The sequence below is a fragment of the Carcharodon carcharias genome, chromosome 6 (genome assembly GCF_017639515.1).
Source record: "Carcharodon carcharias isolate sCarCar2 chromosome 6, sCarCar2.pri, whole genome shotgun sequence".
Taxonomy (NCBI): domain Eukaryota; kingdom Metazoa; phylum Chordata; class Chondrichthyes; order Lamniformes; family Lamnidae; genus Carcharodon; species Carcharodon carcharias.
In genome coordinates, this window is record NC_054472.1 from 117,001,518 (window position 1) to 117,025,843 (window position 24,326).

The 24,326-nt window shown below is 42.8% G+C and overlaps 1 protein-coding gene across 4 annotated transcripts in view; it reads right to left on the bottom strand.

Annotated features, from left to right (window-relative positions):
- tatdn1 (TatD DNase domain containing 1) overlaps positions 1-24,326 on the bottom strand; it is a 90,326-nt gene that overhangs the window by 31,023 nt on the left and 34,977 nt on the right. For all 4 annotated transcript variants that reach the window (XM_041189231.1, XM_041189229.1, XM_041189232.1 and 1 more), the window contains 2 exons: positions 8,780-8,850; positions 6,194-6,320 (listed from right to left, as the gene is read on the bottom strand). In XM_041189231.1, the coding sequence (XP_041045165.1) occupies positions 6,194-6,320; positions 8,780-8,850 (198 nt within the window). The remainder of the gene's footprint in view (positions 1-6,193; positions 6,321-8,779; positions 8,851-24,326) is intronic.

Below are 24,326 nucleotides of genomic sequence, written 5' to 3' on the forward strand. Positions count from 1 at the left end.
TGGAGACATAATATAAAATAAGCAGGACAACTCTGAAGGATGTGCAGGTGCGGAGGGACCTGGGTATATATGTGCATAAGTCATTAAAGGTGGCAGGACAGATGGAGAGAGCAGTTTATAAAGTATACAGTGCCCTAGGCATTCTTACAGATAATGTCCCAGACACCACCACCACCATTCCTGGGTATGTTCTGTCCCACCAGCAGGACAGACCCAACAGAGGTGGCGGCACAGTGGTATACAGTCGGGAGGGAGTTGCACTGGGAGTCATCAACATCGACTCCAGACCCCATGAAGTCTCATAGCATCAAGTCAAACATGAGCAAGGAAACCTCCTGCTGATTACCACGTACTGCTCTCCCTCAGCTGATAAATCAGTATTCCTCCATGTTGAGCACCACTTGGAGGAAGCACTAAGGGTGGCAAGGGTGCAGAATGTACTCTGGGTGGAGGACTTCAATGTCCACCACCAAGAGTGGCTCGGTAGCACCACTGCTGACTGAGCTGGCCGAGTCCTAAAGGACATAGCTGCTAGACTGGGTCTGTGGCAAGTGGTGAGGGAACCAACAATAGGGAAAAACATACTTGACCTCATCCTCACCAACCTGCCGCAGATGCATCTGTTCATGACAGGATCAGTAGGAATGACCACCGCGCAGTCATTATGGAGGCGAAGTCCCGGCTTCACATTGAGGATACCCTCCATCGTGTTGTGTGGCACTGCCACCATGCTAAATGGGATAGATTTTGAACAGATCTAGCAACTCAAGACTGGGCATCCATGAGGTGCTGTGGGCCACCAGCAGAAAGAGAACTGCACTCAAACATAATCTGTAACCCCATGGTCCGGCATATCCCCCATTCTACCATTACCATCAAGCCAGGGGATCAACCCTGGTTCAATGAAGATTGCAGAAGGGCATGTCAGAAGCAGCACCAGGAATACCTAAAAATGAGGTGTCAACCTGCTGAAGCTATAACACAGGACTACTTGCATGACAAACAGCTTAAGCAGCAAGTGATAGACAGGGCCATGAGATCCCACAACCAACGGATCAGATCTAAGCTCTGCAGTCCTGCCACATCCTGTCATGAATGGTGGTGGACAATTAAACAACTCACTGGAGGGGGAGGCTCCGCAAATATCCCCATCCTTAATGATGGAGGAGCCCAGCACATCATTGCAAAAGAAAAGGCTGAAGCATTTGTAATAATCTTCAGCCAGAAATGCCGATTGGATGATCCAACTTGGCCTCCTTCTGAGGACCCCAGATTCACAGATGCCAGTCTTCAGCCAATTCGATTCACTCCATGTGATATCAAGAAACAGCCGAAGGCACTTGGTTTTGCAAAGGCTATGGGCCCTGACAATATTCCGTCAATAGTACTGAAGACTTGTGCTCCAGAACTTGCCGCACCCCTCGCAAAGCTGTTCCAGTACAGCTATAACACTGGCATCTATCCGGCTATGTGGAAAATTGCCCAGGTATGTCCTGTACACAAAAAGCAGGACAAATCTAACCCGGCCAATTACCGCTCCATCAGCCTATGCTCGATCATCAGTAAAGTAATGGAAGGGGTCATCAACAGTGCTATTAAGCGGCTTAGCAATAACCTACTCACTGACGCCCAGTCTGGGTTCCGCAAGGGCAACTCAGCTCCTGATCTCATTACAGCCTTGGTTCAAACATGGACAAAAGAGCTGAACTCCCGAGGTGAGGTGAGAGTGACTGCCCTTGACATCAAGGCACCATTTGACCGAGTGTGGCATCAAGGAGCCCTCACAAAACTGGAGTCAATGGGAATCAGGGGAAAAACTCTCCGCTGGTTGGAGTCATACCTAGCACAAAGGAAGATGGTTGTGCTTGTTGGAGGTCAGTCATCTCAGCTCCAGGACATCACTGCAGGAATTCCTCAGGGTAGTGTCCTAGACCCAACCCTCTTCAGCTGTTTCATCAATTACCTTCCTTCCATCATAAGGTCAGAAGTGGGGATGTTCGCTGATGATTGCACAATGTTCAGCACCATTTGCGACTCCTCAGATACTGAGCAGTCTATTTCCAAACGCAGCAAGACCTGGACAATATCCAGGCTTAGGCTGACAAGTGGCAAGTAACATTCGCACCACACCTGTCAGGCAATGACCATCTCCAACAAGAGCGAATCCAACCATCGTCCTTTGATGTTCAATTGCATTGCCATCACTGAGTCCCCCGCAATCAACATCCTAGGGGTTGCCATTGACTAGAAACTAAACTGGACTAGCCATATAAATACTGTGGCTACAAGAACAGGTCAGGAATAGTGCGACGAGTAACCCACCTCCTGACTCCCCAAAGCCCGTCCACCATCTACAAGGCACATGTCAGGAGTGTGATGGAATACTCCCCACTTGCCTGGATGAGTGCAGCTCCCACAACACTCAAGAAGCTTGACATCATCCAGGACAAAGCAGCCCACTTGATTGGCACCACAGTCAAAAACATTCACTTCCTCCACCACCGATGCACAGTAGCAGCAGTGTGTACCATCTACAAGATGCACTTCAGGAATTTACCAAGGCTCCTATGACAGCACCTTCCAAACCCATGACCACTACCATCTAGAAGGACAAGGGCAGCACTGACCATCCTGACTTGGAAATATATTGCCGCCCCTTCATTGTTGCTGGGACAACATCCTGGAACTCCTTTCCTAACTGCACATGAACTGAGCGGTTCAGGAAGGCAGCTCATCACCACCTTCTCAAGGGCAGCTAGGGATGCACAATAGATGCTGGCCCAGCCAGTGAAGCCTATGTCTCATGAATGAGTTAAAAAAAGAGCACAAGAGCAAGGAGGTTATGCTGAACTTGTATAAGACACTAGTTAGACCTCAGCTGGAGTATTGTGTACAGTTCTGGGCACCACACTTTCGGAAGGATGTGAATGCATTGCAGAGAGTGCAGAACAAATCCAAAAATGGTTCCAGGGATGAGAAACTTCAGTTGCGAAAACAGATTGGAGATGTTGCGACTGTTCTCCTTGGAGAGGAGAAGGGTAAGAGGAGATTTGATAGAGGTGTTCAAAATCATGAGGGGACTGGACAGAGTAGATAGGGAGAAGCTGTTCCTGCTCATAAAAGAATCAAGAATGAGAGGGCACTGAATTAAAGCGATTTGCAAAAGAAACAAATGTGACGTGAGAAAGATCTTTTTCACACAGTGAGTGGTTCTGCTCTGGAATGCACTGCCTGGAAGTGCGGTGGAGGCAGATTAAATCAAGGCATTCAAGAGGGCATTAGATGATTATTTAAATAGATACAATGTCCGGGGTTACGGGGAAAAGGCAGGAAAATGGCAATGAGTCATAATGCTTATTCGGAAAGCCGGTGCAGACACGATGGGTCAAATGGCCTCCTTCTGTACTGTAACAATTATGTGATTCTGAGAGTATCTACTCTAGCCTTCAAACTGCACTTGGTTAGATGTCCAAAGACAGAAGAATAATGTTGCGTCTAAGCTGTGCATGGCTGCGCAGCAACCCAGAACACACCATTAATGGAACAGGCATACAATCAATGTCTCCTTTAAGATGTGCACAAGTACTGCCGTGTGGCAAGCTTAAAGGGATCATGCAATGAACAAGCTATGCACAGCAAATTCAAATTAGAGGAAACACTACATAAGATGCAAGTCCTGAAAACACTGGTACTCAAAGTTATATTCATAATAATCAAACTGCTTGAGGTTTCAAAATGATTGAACTTATCTAAATGAATATTGCTCAATATTCCTTTTTCGACCTTAGCATAGAGTTAATTGAGCCTGTATAAAATGTTTTTCTGCATTTTGTAATGTTGTTGTTCAGTTCATTATTGTGGCTGTCATTTTTAAAGATATGTTTAACAAGAGTAAGCAGTAGGACTAAGCCCACAGTGTTAGTATCACAAGGTGTTCAGTGTTGATTGAAGTTTTAAATATAGAAGAGCATCATGGTTATGATCGTGTTGTCAAAATACCTTAAGAGTATAATGATATAATCAATAACAGAAAGACACTCCACTGACATCCATCTAAACTGTTTCAATATGGTGTCTTAATCTCCAAAAAAGCACAACTTTATTTTTTTAATTAATTTTTGGATTGTGGGCATTTCTGGCTGGGCTGGCATTCATTACCCATCTCTAAATACCCTTGAGAAGATGGTGGTGAGTCACCTTCTTGAACAGCTGCAGTTCCGCTGGTAAAGGTGCTCCCACAAAGCTGTTAGGTAGGGAGTTTAAGGATTTTGACCTAACAACAATGAAAGGACAATAATATATGTTCAAGTCAGGATGGTACAGATGATGCGAAAATGTTTCCATGCATCTGTTGCCCTTGTCCTTCTAGATGGTGGAGGTCATGGGTTGCTGTAGTACATTGATAGAGGGATTGGATATTTAAGCTGGTGGGCTGTCTTGGTGCGGGAGACCTTGAATGGCAGAGCATAGAACATTGGATAAGATAGAAAACTGGGTTCAGAGTATTGTGAGGTGGAATCCCTGAGATTGGGAACAGCAAAAAGCTGTTTGAGGGCTGTAGCCGAGAAGCACATTGACAGGGATTTGGGGGCTGATTAGTAACAATAAGTATGGGGAAAGGCTCAGGAGGAGTGGCAAGATATATCAGGATGAAGAGGGGAGAGCTAGTTATAGTCCTCATTTTTTATAGCAGGTGTGCTCACACAAATACAATTTGCTTATTATTTGTGATGGCCAGGGTATTGGCTTAGATCTTTATAATCAACAGTCAAATTTGAATTTCAGAAGTTAATTACCATCAGCTCTGAGATTTGAGTTTAGATCTTCACTTTCTTACTGAGGTGACTCTCTGAAGTAACAGTCAGGAAATGACCACTTGCAGCCAGTCTCTCCACTTCTCTCCTGTTCCCAGTTAGAATTTGCAATTGGTGATCAGAAGAGGATTTGTGAGCTTCTTTACTGTTAACATTTATTAGAATTATGGAACTTATTCCTGGCTATATACAGGCTATGTGAGGTGAAAGCTTGTAGCTTTATTCAACTATGGAGAGTGGTCAGTTTGGCCACTTCAGCAGGTACTATAAATACAGCTTGAGTTTAAGCAGACTATCACTTGTTTAATGCTTGGGGCTGCCTGAAAGGACTTAACGACAGATAATCTCATTCAAACAGCTGCTTAAACTGCCTGAAATAGCTGAACCAGTAAACACAGTTAAAGTGATGCTTTTGTATTTGACATCTGGTCTAAGGGCAAATGGTTAAGCCCCATTTGCCAGATAGAGACACCGATCCAGGATAAATGGGGACAGTGTAGGTGGTGGGTACATGGTAAGAAGCGAGATGAATAAGGAGAGAAAAATAAGGCCCTTGGGACAGGAGAGTGGGAGCAGCAAGAGATGATAGCCAGGGAAACGTGAAAGGTGCCCAGGATAGATGAATAGGGCACTATACAACCAGGAGGAGAAAGACAAGGACCTATCTGGTTAAGTGCTGGGACCACTTGGTGGGGGCTGGAGCTGAGCTAGGTGAGGCAAGAGGCCAAGTACATATCAGGCAATGTCACCTTCACTGGAAGGAGAAGACTCAAAAGGTAGGTTTGGATTGGTGTAGTTTAGATGAAAGGGGCAATTATGGTAAAAAGGACATAAAAGGAAGTAATAAGGGTGTCTAAAGATCTGTGCATGTTCTTAATAGATGGACAGATTCCCTACACAAATCATGAAAAGCGGCATGCACACTGCACAGCCAAAAAAATATTTATTTTGATCATTTGTCCAATGTGAAGCTGTGCACCTGATTCCCTGGATCAGAGAATGATACCTTAAGTATTAGAAACCATCATTTTAAGCTACAGAGGCTATAAAGTAAACTCCAGAAACAGCCTTGTTGTTTGTAGATTTAGTAACTTATGCCAGTGCATTGCATTCTACCTTGGATGAAGCAGAGGGAAGGAAGCTAGATATATCCCCTATCTAAGTAACAAAGTAATGCTACTGAATGCCAAAATACGGTCTGGCTAATGGAGCATGGTGAATAACTTTCTTGTTCGAGTGTATGTGGTGCCTTGGAAATATATCCCTATTGGTACCTCATTTACAATAATCATTTTCAGAGATAGTCTGGTCAAAATACATAGGCACAAAACACACTGAATATTTGAATCAGCTATGTGGGAACTTTTCTTGGTACTCACATAATATGGCACGGCTCATTCCTATCCTTGAGGCAGTATCCTTCTTCCCACTTCTTCTTTGTTGGAAAGGTTGTTGTCACAAATTTAGCACCTGCATGTGTGTTCTTTACTCCACACCATGGTGCATCTTTTCAAATATAAATAAATAATTGCATGAAAGGTTTTGAAGAGCTACAACAAAACAGACATCTGCTCTGAAGAAGATCCTCTCAGTAAATTTCTAAACCAGACACTTAATTAAAAGAAAAGTTTTAGTGGAAAAATCTTTATTTATTGGGTCTGGGTTAAAACCTACTGTAAGCTTTCTCTGCTAGCAATAAAGATGATATATGAAGTGAGTTTGCCTTTAATTCAGCCAGAAGGATGCAGCAGCAGGTGCCTTTTCACGGGTGGAGTTCAGGCATATTGTTGGGGCTGTTCTGAAAGAGCTCTGCACTCCATCCAATCCTTAATATACATGACCTAAGAATGCTCATAAGAAATAAGAGTAAGCCATACAGCCCATTGACCATGCTCTGCAACTCAAAAAGATCATGGCTAATCTTCTACCTCCACCTTCCCACCTCATCCCCATAACTCTTAATTCCCCTTGTGTCCAAAAATTTATTGATCCCGGTCTTGAATATATTCAAGAGCTGAACATCCATAGCTATTTGGGGTAAAGAATTCCAACCCTCTGAGTGAAGAAATTTCCCCTCTCAGTCCTAAATGGCTTCTCCTTTATCCTGAGATTGTAGCTGCACAACATGGACAGCAGCGGTTCAAGAAGACCGCTCACCACCACCCTCAAAAACAGTTAGGGACCGGCAATAAATGCTAGCCTAACCAGTGACGCCCACATCCGGTGAACAGAATAAAAACTATGATCCCCAAATTCTAAACTCCCAGCCAGGGAAGCAATCTCTCAGAACCTACCCTGACAAGCCCTTTTAAGATTTTTACAGATTTCATTGAGATCACCTCTCATTCCTTTAGACTCCAGAGAGTATAGGCTCATTCTACTCAAGCTCTCCTCATAGGCAATTCTCTCATCCCAGGAATCATCCTACTGAACTTTTGTTAAATCCCCTCTTAGGCAAATATATCCTTCCTTAAGTAAGCAGACCAAAACTGTAAAAAATACGCCAGGTGTAGCCTCACTAAAGCCCTATATAATAGCATCAAGACTTGCTTTTAAGTTCCAACCACCTTGCAATAAAGGTCAACATACTGATATCCCGTCTTAATAAGCCCAAAACATTCACCAAACATTTAAAACCCAATCTTTGCCAATAGTTCAGACAATGAGGGAACATAAGCTGTACAATTTAGAAAGCACCCCAAATCTCTCGCTAATCTGCTTAGTTATCCAATTTCACTCAGGAAACAACAACTGGGCACAAGTGGACTCTGTAATTCTCAATGAGAGAAGAAAAATATAGTCATGGTCTTCAACAGTGATCATTTCTAATGATCCTTGTTATAAAGTGCAAGGTAGATAAGAGCAGAGTGTGGTTCAGATGTTGTGACCACCTTATCCCTGTGCCTTCTTTGGAAGGCTCCAGGTTTGGTCCCCAGTCTTTACTGAGTTATTTCAGCGGTGATAATTCTAGGAAGGTGCAAATAGCCTCAATAAGCCGGACAACAAAGAAGTGTGCTGGAGGGGTGGGGATTGTGAGTGGAAGACTGTAGAATTCACTGGGCTTCTATTCACACATGTTATCCAACAGTCCCTGTTGGAAGTACAGGTATCTTGGAAGAGGACAGGATTGTAATGCTCCTGTGATTGAACTGTATGCTGATGCTAATTTTCTCAGCTCACACTTGGGTGAAGTGAAGTTCTAAAGGCTTTATGGCATAGAGCTTCATCCCATTCAAGAATCATAACATGAAAAGACCAAGAGAAAACAGGCAAGAAAAATGCAAGTGTTATGAAATTGTCCAAGTGACCAAACTGTATGAACACAGGAAACATACTTTGCAACTATCACCACAGTAAGGATACAGTAACTTTAGTTTAAAACAAAGTAAGCAGCACGTGTCAGTCTTCTGCAAATCCAGCAATTAAATGCCATAAAGTAAATGAATATTAGCCACTGTGTTGTGTGACAACTTTGCTGTAGCTATTACTGTAAATAAAAACCATTTATGAACATGATCAGCTTGCCATCAAAATTTTACCTATTTCATTATGAAGTATCAAATACTTTTTACTCAGTTTTATAGACAGACAGCTCGCAGTCAAAGCCTGAAGTAAATTACAGGATTATAATAAATAAAATCTAATTTAAAAAGAATGCATGGTCCAGAAGGACCTAGCCTGTTCGCCACTGCAGTCATATAAAATAGCAGACTAGACACTGTCTCACAGAAAAGTGTGTCACCGCAGTGTATCTACATAATCCGTTTCATAGTGCTGCTCTGAGCATCTGGAGCCATTTTTATTCATTCAGTCTAGTGGAAGCAGTCAACTTGGATCACGGCAGGTAAATAAATATGTCAGCTAATTTTTGCACTCAGCTCTCTAAATAGAAATTCAGCATTCTGCTGCTGGTCTATCCTTTATCCAAACTTTACATCTTGGGTAACTCTAGAAATATAACTTACCAGTCTCTATCATCAGCCTTTCACTCGGGATAGATTTCATGGCTTCAAGATTGGATTCCGTTTTTAAGGAGCTGAAAGAATCAAATTTGCACTTAACACATGTAGTATTAAGAATTGCAAGTCCATTATTCATTTAAGAATATGATAGATTTTAATTTTAACTGGGATAATGTTTCAAATTATTTAATGAATGCTATATATCAATACAATTAACAGTGATGGTCCTTAAACTCCTCCCCTAGCCTTCCTCTATTTCTAGAAATGGTGCATGCTCTCTATTAAATCAACTCAGTCAATATTCTGCTTGAATTTTCCCAGTCACTCATTCACAGTCAATTATTCACAATAAATATACCTACCAACTTGAGCTACAAAAGGAATTGTCATTTAAGGAACAGAAGCAGTCGTGACAATGTATATCTTAGTATTTCAATTGTTTCTCCCATTAAATAAGTATTTTTAATTAAAAAGTAAAACTGGAAGAAAATTTGAGCTCCACACAAAGTAAAAGGTTTGTCTTTGTTAATCTGTGATTGACTCAACTTATTCATTAAGTGAAAGATACTGATTATCTTTGTATTTAAAATTTCTGATCTTTTCACAAGAGAATAAGTTCTGATTATAACAGTCTATTCAGCTGTAAATTACTGTTCCCATCTACATTTATTATACTCGCTGCTGCTAGCAAAATTTAGAATCACCAACTCAGATTTTATTTATTAAATTATATATCTTTTAATGCTTTGCATTTACTGTAATGAAAACTGTATCCAAGTATTAAAGCTGCAAATATTGAACATCTTAAATCTTAAAGGTGTTAACTTGGGACTTTCAGAAATACTGACATCATCATTCTGTCTTAAATCTACCAGTCTGGAGGATGATGAGTTGAAAAATTAACTTTAATTTTGAAACATCAGCTAAGATGGATTAGGTAGGGGGTGAGGAAGTTTTTCCTTTAATCTTCAGAACTAGAGGAGAAATGGATATAGGTCTGGGATGGCTGCGATGAGAAAAATTGTTGAAAAGTGATTCCATTAAACCCTTCAGAACTTGTGATGAACCATTTGCAACAATATAATGAGGCTACTGGCATAATAACAGTTTTTGCAAGACAAAGAGATAATTTCTCTCAGCACAATTCTCATCCTGCCACAAGTAAACAACTTGTGTGGAAAAAATAGCCAATCAAATGCCTATTACCATTGAAATTTTGTTTGATTTTTCTGCAGAAATGCTGCTACTCCAATCTTCAAACTTTAATCATGCAACAATATTTCCTGTTAAGGATCTACTTGCTTGAAATATTAGTAATTATAAACTGACAAGAGTATTTAGTCATCCTGTAGTTTCTCAGTATTGGTCTCATGACAATGGCAGTTAGTCCAGTTTCTAATTACTGACCTGTTCCAATATTAATTACCCTCATTCAGAACAATCGGTTAAAAAAAAAACCAAGGGACAAAAGACAGAGCAAACACACAATAAGGGGTACTTCTAGTAGTTTAATAAAAAATTTAAAAATTAGCAGATCACCTTGATATTACTCATGTAACTCAGTGGATATATTGCTTCAGTTCAATTAAACTGAAAAAAACTAAAGCCATTGTCTTTGGTCCTTGCCATAAACTCCATTCCCTACCAACCAACACCATCCCTCTCCCTTGTTACAGTCTGAGGCAGAACCAGATCATTCGCAACATTGTATCCTATTGATCCTAGGGTAAGCTTCCAATCACACATTTGTTCCAACACCATGACCGCCTATTTCTGCCCCCATAACATCGCCTGATTCCAACCCTGCTCATCCGCTGCTAAAATGTTCATCCATGCCTTTGTTAACTCCAGACTTGACTATTTCCAATGCTCCCACCTTGCAGCCTGTCTAAAATTAAGTTAATCCAAAGCTCGGATGCCTGTAGCCTAACTCGCACCAAAGTCTGTTCACCCATCAGCCCTGCACTCGCTGACATATACTGGCTTCTGATCTCATCTTCAATTCCTCCATCATCCCCTAATCATCTCTGTAACTTCCTCCAGCCCTACAAGCTCTGTGCTCCTCCAATTCTGACCTCTTGTACATCTCAGATTTTAATCAGTCCACCATTGGCAGTCACGTCTTCATCTGCCTAGGTCCAAAGCTTTGGAATTCCCTCCCTAAATCTCTCAGCCTCTTTTTCCTCCTTTAAGATGCTCCTTAAAACTTATCTCTTTAACCAAGCTTTTGGTCACCTGTCCTAATATCCCCTTACATGGTTTGGTGTCGAATTTTGTTAGGCAACACTCCTGTGAAAAGCCTTGAGACAGGTAACAATGTTAAAGGTGCTATATAAATGTAAGTTGCTGTTATTGATAGCACTCATTATTATAAAGCAGCCTATGAGGAAAATGTGATAAAGTGCTATAGGATGTAAATGCAACATAGGAAACGTGTAAAACATTAAAAATCTTGCATGTAATGCAATCAGATCTCCTGTGATGTTGCTTATGGCATGTCAAAGGATGCAATGTTATAGGACATGGTGGAGCAATAATTTTGTCTAGTGGACATAGCCTGCAACTACAGTGCCACCAGAATCTATTTATAAGGAAATTTTATTTACCCTATGCCAATTTGCTTGTGTGTCAGGTAATAATTCAGAGATTATCACCTTTGAGGTTCTGCTTTTTAGTTTAGTTCCTAGTTACTCATGCTCCCTATGCAGAACCTCTTTCTTAATCCTACCTATGTCATTGGTAATCATCTGGTCCACAACCGGATCCTCCCCCTCCCACTGCAAATTCCTCTCCAGCCCCAAGCAAATATTCTGAACCCTGGCACTGGGCAGTTATCAGAGCCTTCTGGCCTCTCGCGCTTGGCTGCAGAGAACTGTCTATCGCCCTGACTATACTGTCGCCTACTACCACAACATTCAGTAGTAGGGAAAATACAGGAGTCCATTATAAAGGATGGATAACTGGAAAATAAATTATAGGATTGGGCAGAGTCAACATGGATTCATGAAAAGGAAATCTGTTTGACAAATCTGTTAGAGGTTTCTGAGGAGGCAGCTAGAAGAATAGATAAAGAGAGAATCAGTGGAATCAGGATTCCAATAAGGCTCCACACAAGACATTAGTAAGCAAAATGAGATTGGAGGTAATATACTGAAATGGATTGAAGATTGGTTATCAGACACAAAACAGAGTAGGAGTAAACAGGTCATTCTCAGGATGGCAGGCTGTTACTAGTTGTGTACAACAAGGATCAGTGCTTGGATCCCAGATATTCACAATCTATATCTATGATTAGGATATGGGGACCAAATGTAATATTTCCAAGTTTGTTGGTGACACAAACCTTAGTGGGAGTGTGGGTTGTGAGGAGGATGCAAAGAGGCTTTAAGGGGATTTAGACAGGCTAAGTGAGAGGGCAAATGGAAATACAATGCAGAAAAATGTGAACTTATCCACTTTGGTAGGAAAAACAGAAATGCAGAGTATTTCTTAAATGGTGAGAGATTGGGAAGAGTTGTTGTCCAAAGGGACCTGGATGTCCTTGTTCACAAGTCATTGAAAGCGAACATGCAGGTGCAGCAAGCAATTAGAAAGGCAAATGGTATGTTGGCCTTTACTGTAAGAGGATTTGAGTACAGGAGTAAAGAAGTGTTGCTGCAGTTGTACAGAGCCTTGGTGAGACCGCATCTAGAGAAGTGTAATTTTGGTCTCTTTACCCAAGGAAGGATATACTTGCCTGATAGGGAGTGCACTGACGGTTCACCAGACTGATTTCTGGGATGGCTGGATTGTCCAGGATTATGTGTGAACAAAAGCGAGGTCAGTAAGGTGGATGAGCAGGCTGGCCATGGCACCATGGTACAGGAAGCTGTTCAAGCAGGCGGAGCAAACAAGAATGTACTGGTAGTAGGGGACAGTATAGTGAGGGGGATTGACACTGTTCTCTGCAGCAAAGAGCAAGAGTCCAGAAGGCTGTGTTGCCTGCCCGGTGCCAGGGTTCAGGACATCTGCCCAGGGCTGGATAGGAGCTTGCAGTGGGAGAGGGAGGATCCAGTCATCACAGTTCAGGTAGGAACCAATGACACAGGCAGGATAAGGAAGAAGGTTCTGCATAGTCAGTAGGAGTCAGTGGAGCTTGGTCCAAATTAAGGAGCAGAACCTCAAAGGTAATAATCTCTGGATTATTACCTGAGCCACATGCAAGTTGGCATAAGGCAAATAAGATTAGAGAGATGAATGCGTTGCCCAAAGGCTGGTGTGGGACAAGTGGGTTCCAGTTCATGGGGCACTGGCATCAGTGCTGGGGAAAGTGGGGACTGTACTGTTGGGACAGTCTACACCTGAACTATGTTGGGATGAGTGTTCTTATGAATTGCATAACTAGGGAAGTAGAAAGGGCTTCAAACTAAACAAGGGGTTGGGGGGGGTGAGGGATTAAGCTTGGGTAGATGTGGCAAATCAAAGGGTAGATTTGAGGCAGGAGACCACAACAGTAATATGGGAAATGAGAGTCAGAATAATAGGAAGGGACAGAGAGATAAAACCTAATAATACACCAATAGTCAAGACTACATGTTACAAAGATAACAAAAAGACAAAACTAAAGGCTCTGTATCTGAACGTGTGTAGCATTCATAACAAAGTAAATGAATTGATAGCGCACATTGAATTAAATAAATATGATCTGATAGCTATTATGGAGACATGACTGCAGGATGACAAGGATTGCGTCCTGAATATTGAGGGGTATATTCAAGAAGAATATGAAGCTAGGTAAAGGTGGAGGGGTAGCACTGTTGACCAAGGATGACACTGGTGCAATAGTTACAGATGACCTTGGTTCAGGGGATAGAATCGATCTGGGTGGAGGTGAGGAATAGTAGGGAAAATATGTCACTAGTGGGGGTGGTCTACAGGCCCCCTAACAGTAACCACAATATAGAATAAAGTATACAAGAAGAAATATTGGGTGCTTGTGATAAAGGGATGGCAATAATCATGGGTAATTTTAATCTACATACAAACTGGAAAAATCAGATTGGCAGTAAAAGCCTGGATGAGGAGTTCATGGAATGTTTGAGAGTGTTTTTTTAGAGCAGCATGTTCTGGAACCAACCAGAGCAGGTTATATTAGACTTGGTTCTGTGAATTATGACAGGATTAATTAATGACCTCAGAGTAAAGGCACCCCTCGGTAGTAGCGGCCACAATATGATTGAATTTTACATCCAGTTTAAAAGGGAGTAGAGTATGTCTAGGACTAGTATTTTAAACTTAAATAAAGGCAACTACATGGGCCTGAAAGCTGAGCTAGTTGAAGTGAACTGGGATACCAGGTTAGGTGATAGATGAATAGAGAAGCAGTGAAAGAGATTTAAGTAGATATTTCAGAATACTCAGAATAAATATATTCCTACTATAAAGAAAAATTCTAAGGGGAGGACCCACCATCCGTGGCTAACCAAAGAAGTTAAGGAAAGCATCAAACTTAAGGAAAAAGCATATAACTGCACAAAGATGAGTGGTGGGTCAGATGATTGATCAGAATATAAAGAACGCAGAGAATGATAAAAAGGTTAATCAGGAGAAAAAAATTAACGTATGAGAGGAAGCTTGCTAGAAAGGGAAAACAAATAGCAAGACTTTCCACAGGTACTTAAAAAGGATAAGAGTAAGTAAAGCAAGTGTTGGTCCTCTAGAGTGACAATGGGGAGTAAATAGTAGATAATAAGGAAATGGTGGATGAAATGAACAAATATTTTGCTTGTCTTCACTATTGAGGATACAAAAAACATTCCAGTAATAGCTATAAATCAGGAGGTGGAAGGGAGAGGGGAACTTGGTGAAATTACAATCGCTAGGAAAGTGGTACTGAGCAAACTGATGGAGCTGGGGGCGGAAAAGTCTCCGGTTCCTGACAAACTTCATCCTAGGGTCTTAAAAGAGGTGGCTAATGAGGTAGTAGATGCATTAGTGTTCATTTTCCAAAATTCATTAGATTCTGAAAAGTTCCATCAGACTGGAAAGTAGCAAATACAATCCCTCTATTTAAGAAGGGAGGGAGACAGAAAACAGGAAACTGTAGGCCAGTTAGCTTAATATCTGTCGTGGGCAATGTGTTAGAATAGATCATTAAGCAGATTATAGCTGGGCACTTAGTGAAACTCAACATAATTAGGAAGAATCAGCATGGTTTCGTGAAGGGAAATTATGTTTAACCAATTTATTGGAACTCTTTGAAGGAGTAATATGTGCTGTGGATAAAGGGGAGCCTGTAGACGTGCTGTACTTGGATATCCAGAAGGCATTTGATAAGGTGCCACATCAAAGGCTATTGTGGAAAATAAAATAAAATGTAAGGGGTAATGTATTAGCATGGATAGAAGATTGGCTGGCTGACAGAAAACAGAGTATGCATAAATGGTTCTTTTTCTGATTGGCAGGATGTGATGAGTGGAGTCCTGCAGAAATCTGTTCTGGGACATCAACTTTTTACAATTTATATCAATGATTTAGATGAGGGGTGTGAAGGCCTTGTAGCTAAATCTGCAGATGACACAAAGATAGGTAGGAAAGTATGTTCTGAAGAGGACATGAGGTCACAAACAGATGTAGATGGTTCAGCGGGTGGACAAAAATCTGGCAGAGTATAATGCGGGAAAACGTTAAGTTGTGATGTGACAGGAATGGAGTAAGATATAGCCGAAGACAGCTCCAATGGTTTCTGTAATTTATCCCTCTAAAAATTACTGACATTGAGTTAAATGGTTCAGCTTTTCTGGGGCTTTTCTGATGCTCAACATACATTCGAAATGTCTCAGAAGTAAACACAATCAACGAAATCGGGCCTGGTGCTTTATCAACTGTGGTGTCTGTCACTACAGTTGGTAACAACATGGCAGTTTCCTGTGTTGAATTTAATTCTGCCAGCACACTTGCTGACTTAGAGCACTACTTTTGCTGAATTTTCTGGAGTCTGTTCAGAACGGAGTTCCTCTGTTGCTACTCTAAAAGCCTCCGTCACCTCCTTCAATCAAAGGCTGCAGGATGTTGAACAATCAGCTACTGACTTGAATGACAGAACTGCGGCTCTGGAGGCCTGCTGCACCCAGCTGGAAGCCCAAAATACTAAATTGCAGACAAAGGTGGATGACTTGGAGAATTGTAGCCAAATACAAAATTTAAGGATTCTCTTGGTGCCCCAGGGTGCAGAACAGGGAAACCATGCAACTTTCATTGAGGCGATCCTTTTGGAGGCTATCAGCAAGGAAAGTTTCAATTCACTGCCAGTAGTGGATCGAGCCAATTGCTCTCCAGCGTCGCGGCCGCTGAATGGCGAACCCCCAAGGCTGATAATACTAAGACTGCATCACTATGGAATGAAGGAGCAAATTATGCGTCTGCCTAGAGAAAAGGATCAACTATACTTTTGTGGAAGCAAGATATTCACCTACCCTGACCTCAACGTGGATCTAGCCTGGCATCGTGGAGAATACAAATCTGTTAAAGTCCAACTTTGTGAAGCTGGACTTAAATATGGCGTTCTCCACCCTGCTCACCTGTGTGGGACTTTCAACTGAATGAATAAGATTTTCAACATGCTGCAAGAAGATTCAGCTTTTTTCAAGGACACAATTGTACCTTCTCTTTAGTCATATCGTGACTTCATCCAAGACAAAACAGTTCTCAATGCTTAATTAGGTAACTATGCATGATGGTTCTGTTACATGATAAGTTTTGTTGGTTATACCAATCTCTTTGTATCTAATGTCCAAACTGCATTAATCCCGGGAAATTTTACATAAACCCTATGGGTGTTTATTTTTTACCTTTTACCACATGTGCAACTGAATTCTTTGAGAGTTGAACCTCTCTTTATATTCTCCCTTTTGTTGAGTACTGTATTACAAAACTGTTACTTCTGGACAGATTCTGTACCTCGTTTAGCATATGCTGAGGTTACAATACTTTTGTTAGGGATATTTGATTGTATATTGCTTTAGTGTGGGCTGTCTTTTCAAGACACACTGGTAAGATAGGTATGAATAGTGCGCTAGCTGTGAGGGGTAGCAATCACCTCATTTGGAAGATGATGCAAGCTTTTCTTCATTTGTTCTCCCCTCTCTTTTTTCTCTTTTTCTTGTTCTTTTCCAAATATACATACATGCTTTCCTTGTGATCAGTTCTTCAGGTGGATGAGCTCTGGTTCAAAAATATTTAATCCTTTATTTGTAATGGTTACCGTAAGGGGACCATATACTTTGTTACGCTTTTATTGTCATAATATCCACTAATATTAAGGCCTCACAGGATGGTTGTCCGATCCATTTTATCACCTGGATTGAAAGGTCCAAATCGTCCAAAAGAAAGTAAAGTTCTCTCATTTGAAGGTGGGCATTGCCTTCCTGCAGGAGGCTCAATCACATACATCTGACCATTTCGAATGTGGAAGGGTTGAGTTGGGCAGATGTTTCATCCTAATTTTCATAGTAAAGTGATAGGTGCAGCAATTCTAATCCATAAAGGCATTCCTTTTGTTCAATCTCTGGCTATAGCTGACCCTAATGGCTGCTATGTTATAGTACAAGGCAGGCTTTTTAATTGTCCTCTGATCCTTGCTAATGTGTATGCACCCAACTACATAATCATTTAATTTTAAACTTATTTTCCATACCTAATTTAGACTAATACCACTTATATCACTTATTTCTTCGAGGAGACAAACTGTGTTCTTAACCCAAATTTAGAATGCTTGCCCACAAAATATGTTCCAACATAAAAATCAGCCTAAGCCATCAGGTCTTTTCTGGATACACACGGATTGGTAGATTCATGGCGTTTTCTATACCCATCAGCAAAACAATACTCCTTTTTCTCTCCTCTTCACCACACCTACTCTCGTATTGACTATTTTCCTTGACAAGAGCCTGCTCCTGTTTATTCAATCTTGCGCACACAATCGTTTTGTGATCTCTGATCATGTTCCCTTAGTTTTATCAATACAATTCCATGGCCAACCTGTTCCTTTTCTTGATTCTCTTCTAATGGACCCTGATTTTACTATATTCATTTCCTTGCAAATAGATACCTTTAAAGAACTTAATACTACTCCAGATATTTCCTTTGCTACTGTCTGGGAGAGAATGAAGGCTTACCTACATAGACAAACAATTTCATATACTGTTCAACTTAAACACAGTACCTCAAAATTGTCCCAATTGATTGACCAAATTCTCTTAGTGGACCAGCAGTATGCTATTGAACCTATTCCAGTATTGTAGAAACAGCGTCTGGCTCTACGGACTGAATTTGATTTTCTTTCTACGAAATACTGTCTTGAACCTGTCCTTCCATCTGTTATCTCTCCTGACCAGATAGGTTTTATATAGGCTAGGCAATCCTTCTCTAATTTAAGGTATCTTCTCAATATTATTTATATGCATTCAACTACTCTCCCCGAGATTCTTATAACTATGGATGCAGAAAAGGCTTTTGATAGAGTGGAATGGGACTACCTTTGCTTCACTCTTCAAAAATTTGGATTTGGACCCATTTTTATAAAATGGATAAAACAATTGTATTTCTCACTGGTTACTTCAGTCCATGCAAATAATATCCACTCTAAACTCTTTGACCTCCATCGAGGTACCAGGCAGGGCTGTCCCCTTTCCCCCCTACCTTTTGCTATTCCCATTGAGCCCCTGGCAATTTCACTGCAGACCCATGGAGATGTACAGCATGTTACATGGGGTGGAGTTGAGCAGAAACTCTCCCTACATGCTGATGACCTGCTTCTTTACGTCTCTGATCCGGCCTCATCTCTCCCACATATTTTCTCTACTCTTGAGTGATTTAGTAATACTTCAGGTTTTAAAATTAATTTACAAAAGAGTGAAATTTTTCCTATTAACTCTATTGCAAAGAGTTACCTTCTTTCTTCGCCACCCCCCCCCCCCCCCCCCCCCCCCCCCCTCCGACCCTTCAAGGTCTCAGTAAACAATTTTAAATATTTAGGAATTTTAGTTTCTTGATCTTTTTAAGCTCAACTTTGACCCTTTGTTGGAAAGTTTGAGGACTTAGCACGTTGGTCTAGCTTACCCCCTTCTTTAATTGTTTGTATAAATTCAGTAAAAATTAATATTTTGCCAAAATTTCTATACTTATTTCAGTGCATTCTATTGTTTATCCCCAAGCATTTTTTGTTGCAATAGACCAATTAATTTCTTCCTTTATTTGGAATAAGAAAACTCCTAGCATTCATAAAGCTTTTCTGCAAAGACCCAAGCATTTAGGTGTTTCGACTCTGCCGAATTGTCAGTTTTATTATTGGTCTGCTAATATCCGTAATATCTCTTCTTGGCTTCATTCAGACTCAGCTAGTTTAGTGTGGGTACAATTGGAGGCAGCCTCCTGTCATTCCACATCTCTGCCTGCTGTGTTGTGCTCCTCCATTCCTTTCTCAACCAGTCACTTTTCTTCAAACCCTATCGTTAGACAGTCACTTAAGATTTGGACCCAGTTCAGAACACACTTCAGGCTACAATCTCTCTCTTTATGCAGGTCTTTTGATGCAAATCATTTATTTCAGCCTTCATGAGGAGATTCTGCCTTTCAAGTCTGGCAAATGAGAGGTGTCAAAACCCTTGCTAACTCATACATTGATATTTTCGCCTCTTTTGACTGTCTCTCTCAGAAATATGATCTGCCCGGCCCACACTTTCACTACTTAGAAATCGGAGGTTTTCGTGCAAAAAGAAATTGCTGAGTTTCCTTTATTGCCTTCAAATCACCGATGAATATTATGTTAGAACCAAATCCTTTTGTTAGGGGATTCATTTCCAAATTGTATTCTCTAATTTTTTTCACTACACTGCCCTTCGCTTTCTATCTTAAAAACTCTTTGGGAGTGAGGTTTTGACTCAGATTTATCAGAAGATAACTGGAACTCTATTCTCTCTTGTGTATATTCCTCATCTGTATGTGCAAGACATGGGTTGCTACAATTTAAAATATTCCATCTATCCAAAGTGGAATTATCTAAGATTTATTCAAATTTTGATCCAACATGATAAATGTCATACTGCCCCAGCCCCTCTAATTCATATGTACTGGCCATGTCTTAAATTAGCTTTATTATGGACAATTTTTTTTTTACATCACTCATTTTTAGTAGCAACATTGAACCTTCTCCTATTACAGCCAAATGGCATCCCTCTTACAAAAATTCAGATTGATGCACTTGCCTTTTCATTATTATTGGCTAGAGGTTTATTCTATTAAATTGGAAACAGTCTGCCCCGCCTTCTTTTATTAATTGGATACATGATCTTATGCAGAATCTTAAACTTGAGAAAATAAAGTACACTATAAGAGGCTCCACTAATGGATTTTATGTAGCTTGGTGACCTTTCTTAGATCATTTTGAGGAACTAAGCTCTCTAACTTTCATATAACTGACCCTAATTAGACTGTATGTATTATATCATGTGAAGCTATATCTGGCCTATGATTGTAGCTGACTTTCTTATTATTTATTTTTTTGGAGTCTGGGGAAGGTCTTTTTTTTCCTTTCTCCTGCTTCTCTTTCTCCTTCCCTTTTCTTTCTCTTCCAAATGTGTGTTAAATTATTGCTATACTGTTAGCTTTTTTTTTGTACTATTACTCATTATGATTGTTAAAACTTAACCAGAAATTTTAAAAAATATGAAGTTATTCACTTTGGCAGAAAGGATTAAAAAAAGCAAATTATTACTTGAACAGAGAATGGCTGCAGAATTCCAAGGTGCAGAGGGATCTAGGTGCTCTAGTGCATGAGTCACAAAAAGTTAGTATGCAAGTACAGTAAGTAATTAAGGCGGCAAATGGAATGCTATCCTTTATTACGAGAAGAACTGAACATTAGAGTAAGGATGTTATGCATCTCAGATAGTGTGTGCAGCTTTGGTCTCCTTATTTAAGGAAGGTTGTAAATGCATTGGAGGCGTTTCAGAGGAGGATTATATAGATTGATACCTGGAATGAGCAGGATTTCTTATGAGGAAAGTTTAGACAAACTGGGCTTGTTTCCACTGGAGTTTAGAAGAGAGGGATGACTTCAGTGAAGTATATAAATAAGATCCTGAATGGTATTGACAAGGTGGACGTGGAAAGGATGTTTCCTCTTGTGGGTGTGTCCAGAACAAGGGCTGGGGGGGGGGCATTGTTTTAAAATTAGGGCTTGCCCTTTTAGGACAGAGATGAGGAGAAATCTTTTTCTCTCAGAGGGTTGTGTGACTTTGGAACACTCTGCCTCAGAAGTCAGTGGAGGTGGGGGTCATTGAATATTTTTAAGGTGGAAGTAGATTGATTCCCTTGCCTAACAAGTATCTAAGATTATCGGGAATAGATGGGAATTTCAAAATTTGAAACACAAACAGATGAACCATGATCTTATTGAATGGTGGAGCAGGCTCGAGGGGCAGAACGGTCTACTTCTGCTCCTATTTCATATGCTCACATATCCCATGAGGAGTGATTGAGGAGACTGTGTCTATATTCTCTAGAGTTTAGAAGAATGAGAGACGTACAAAACTCTTACAGGGCTCAACAGGGTAGATGTAGGAAGGATGTTTCCCCTTGCTGGTGGGTCTAGAACCAGGGTACAGTGTCTCAGAATAAGAGGTAGGCCTTTTAGGATCAAGAAGGAATTTCTTCATTCAGACCGTGGTGAATCTTTGGAATTCTCTACCCCAGAGGGATGTAGAGAATTGGTTATTGGGTATGTTCAAGACAGAGATGGATAGATTCCTGGTTATTAAAGATATCAAGGGATATGGGGATAGTGTGGGGAAATGGCATTGAGGTAGAAGATCAGACATAATCTAATTGAATGGCAGAACAGACTTAAGAGGCTAAATGGCCTACTCCTATTTCTTATGTTCCACTGATTACATCGGCAGTATTAATGTTAAATGTGGACATAAACAGTATCAAAAATTATAAGAGGATGTGAAGTTTGTAAACAACAAATGCATGCATAAATTAAATTTTAATGCCAAAGATGTATATGTATTAAAAATATACATTAGCAGATGAATTACATTTAAAATTAAAATAACCAGGATTTATTTCCTATTTCTTGCTATGAGTTTAAATATATATACTTTAATGTGTTACATTATAATTAGATCCTGGATTTGAAAGATACACAGGCAGCCCTCACAGTGAGGAGCTTGGCACAGCAGCAGATTGCAGAAGAGGCTGAGCAAGAACTTGGGAAAGCAAATGAGGAGGCAGCAGCTATTGGAGACACGAGGAGCAAGTATAGGCTGACTAGGAAGTGGGGATAGAGGAGAAGAGATGGCAGTTAGTCAGAGAATGGGGAGAAAATGAATTTTGAACCTGGGTTGGGGGAGCTCTTCTGTTGCATGCCTCGAAATTCTGAACCACAACAAGCAATTGTGTTATATGCCGCAGGATTAATCTGCATTATAATTTTGCTATTGCTGAAATAACGAGTAAAGTGCTTTTCACTCCTCAGTGCAGTCGCAATAGACCAGGCTTGTCTAACCTTTTCACGTGAGGGGGCAATATTTCAAAATTTTTCTCACTCAAGGGGCTGATGAGCAAATTTTGAAAATATAAACTTTGGCAGAGCTATAAACATTAGTTTCAAAATAAAAGTGAGCTGTGAAAAGAAACAACTTGCTGAGCGAAAAAAAGAGAATATTAGGCAGAGAACGTGTGTCCGGCTTACTCTCAGTCTCAGAGATGCTCACTCACTCATCCTCACCCACTGAGAGAGTGGATGACGGTGTGTGGGGGTGAGGGTGGATGAGAACCCTGATACTGGGAGTGAATCAGGCTTATGGACATCCTCGCGCTTTCTCTCTGACCTCCCCTCACATTCTCTCTCCCTCTCACCCTCCCCTCACATTCTGTCTCCCTCTCACCCTCCCCCACCCTTCACATATTCCCTCTCACTCTCACCCTCCCCGACTTGTGCCTTCCCCTCCCCTCCAACCCGCCATTCCCCTCCCCTCCCACATGCACTCGCGCCCTCCCCCTCCCCTCCTGCACGCAAGCGAGCCCTTCCCCCCACGCAAGCGAGCCCTTCCCCCTCCCCTCCCGCATGCACACGCGCCCTCCCCCTCCCCTCCCGCATGCACCCACGCCTTCCCCGAACCCCCTCGCTCTCACCCTCCCCTTCTCTCGGCCCCCTCGCTCTCACCCTCCCCTTCTCTCGGCCCCCTCGCTCTCACCCTCCCCTTCGCTCGGCCCCCTCGCTCTCACCCTCCCCTTCTCTCGGCCCCCTCGCTCTCACCCTCCCCTTCTCTCGGCCCCCTCGCTCTCACCCTCCCCTTCTCTCGGCCCCCTCGCTCTCACCCTCCCCTTCTCTCGGCCCCCTCGCTCTCACCCTCCCCTTCTCTCGGCCCCCTCGCTCTCACCCTCCCCTTCTCTCGGCCCCCTCGCTCTCACCCTCCCCTTCTCTCGGCCCCCTCGCTCTCACCCTCCCCTTCTCTCGGCCCCCTCGCTCTCACCCTCCCCTTCTCTCGGCCCCCTCGCTCTCACCCTCCCCTTCTCTCGGCCCCCTCGCTCTCACCCTCCCCTTCTCTCGGCCCCCTCGCTCTCACCCTCCCCTTCTCTCGGCCCCCTCGCTCTCACCCTCCCCTTCTCTCGGCCCCCTCGCTCTCACCCTCCCCTTCTCTCGGGCCCCCTCGCTCTCACCCTCCCCTTCTCTCGGGCCCCCTCGCTCTCACCCTCCCCTTCTCTCGGGCCCCCTCGCTCTCACCCTCCCCTTCTCTCGGGCCCCCTCGCTCTCACCCTCCCCTTCTCTCGGGCCCCCTCGCTCTCACCCTCCCCTTCTCTCGGGCCCCCTCGCTCTCACCCTCCCCTTCTCTCGGGCCCCCTCGCTCTCACCCTCCCCTTCTCTCGGGCCCCCTCGCTCTCACCCTCCCCTTCTCTCGGGCCCCCTCGCTCTCACCCTCCCCTTCTCTCGGGCCCCCTCGCTCTCACCCTCCCCTTCTCTCGGGCCCCCTCGCTCTCACCCTCCCCTTCTCTCGGGCCCCCTCGCTCTCACCCTCCCCTTCTCTCGGGCCCCCTCGCTCTCACCCTCCCCTTCTCTCGGGCCCCCTCGCTCTCACCCTCCCCTTCTCTCGGGCCCCCTCGCTCTCACCCTCTCCTTCTCTCGGCCCGCTCGCTCTCACCCTCCCCTTCTCAGCCTCTCCCTTCGCAAGCCTCTCACCGCCCCCCACTTGCACACCCGCTCTCTCTCCGTGCCCCCCTCGCACACCCGCTCTCTCTCCGTGCCCCCCTCGCACACCCGCTCTCTCTCCGTGCCCCCCTCGCACACCCGCTCTCTCTCCGTGCCCCCCTCGCACACCCGCTCTCTCTCCGTGCCCCCCTCGCACACCCGCTCTCTCTCCGTGCCCCCCTCGCACACCCGCTCTCTCTCCGTGCCCCCCTCGCACACCCGCTCTCTCTCCGTGCATCCCTCGCACACCCGCTCTCTCTCCGTGCCCCCCTCGCACACCCGCTCTCTCTCCGTGCCCCCCTCGCACACCCGCTCTCT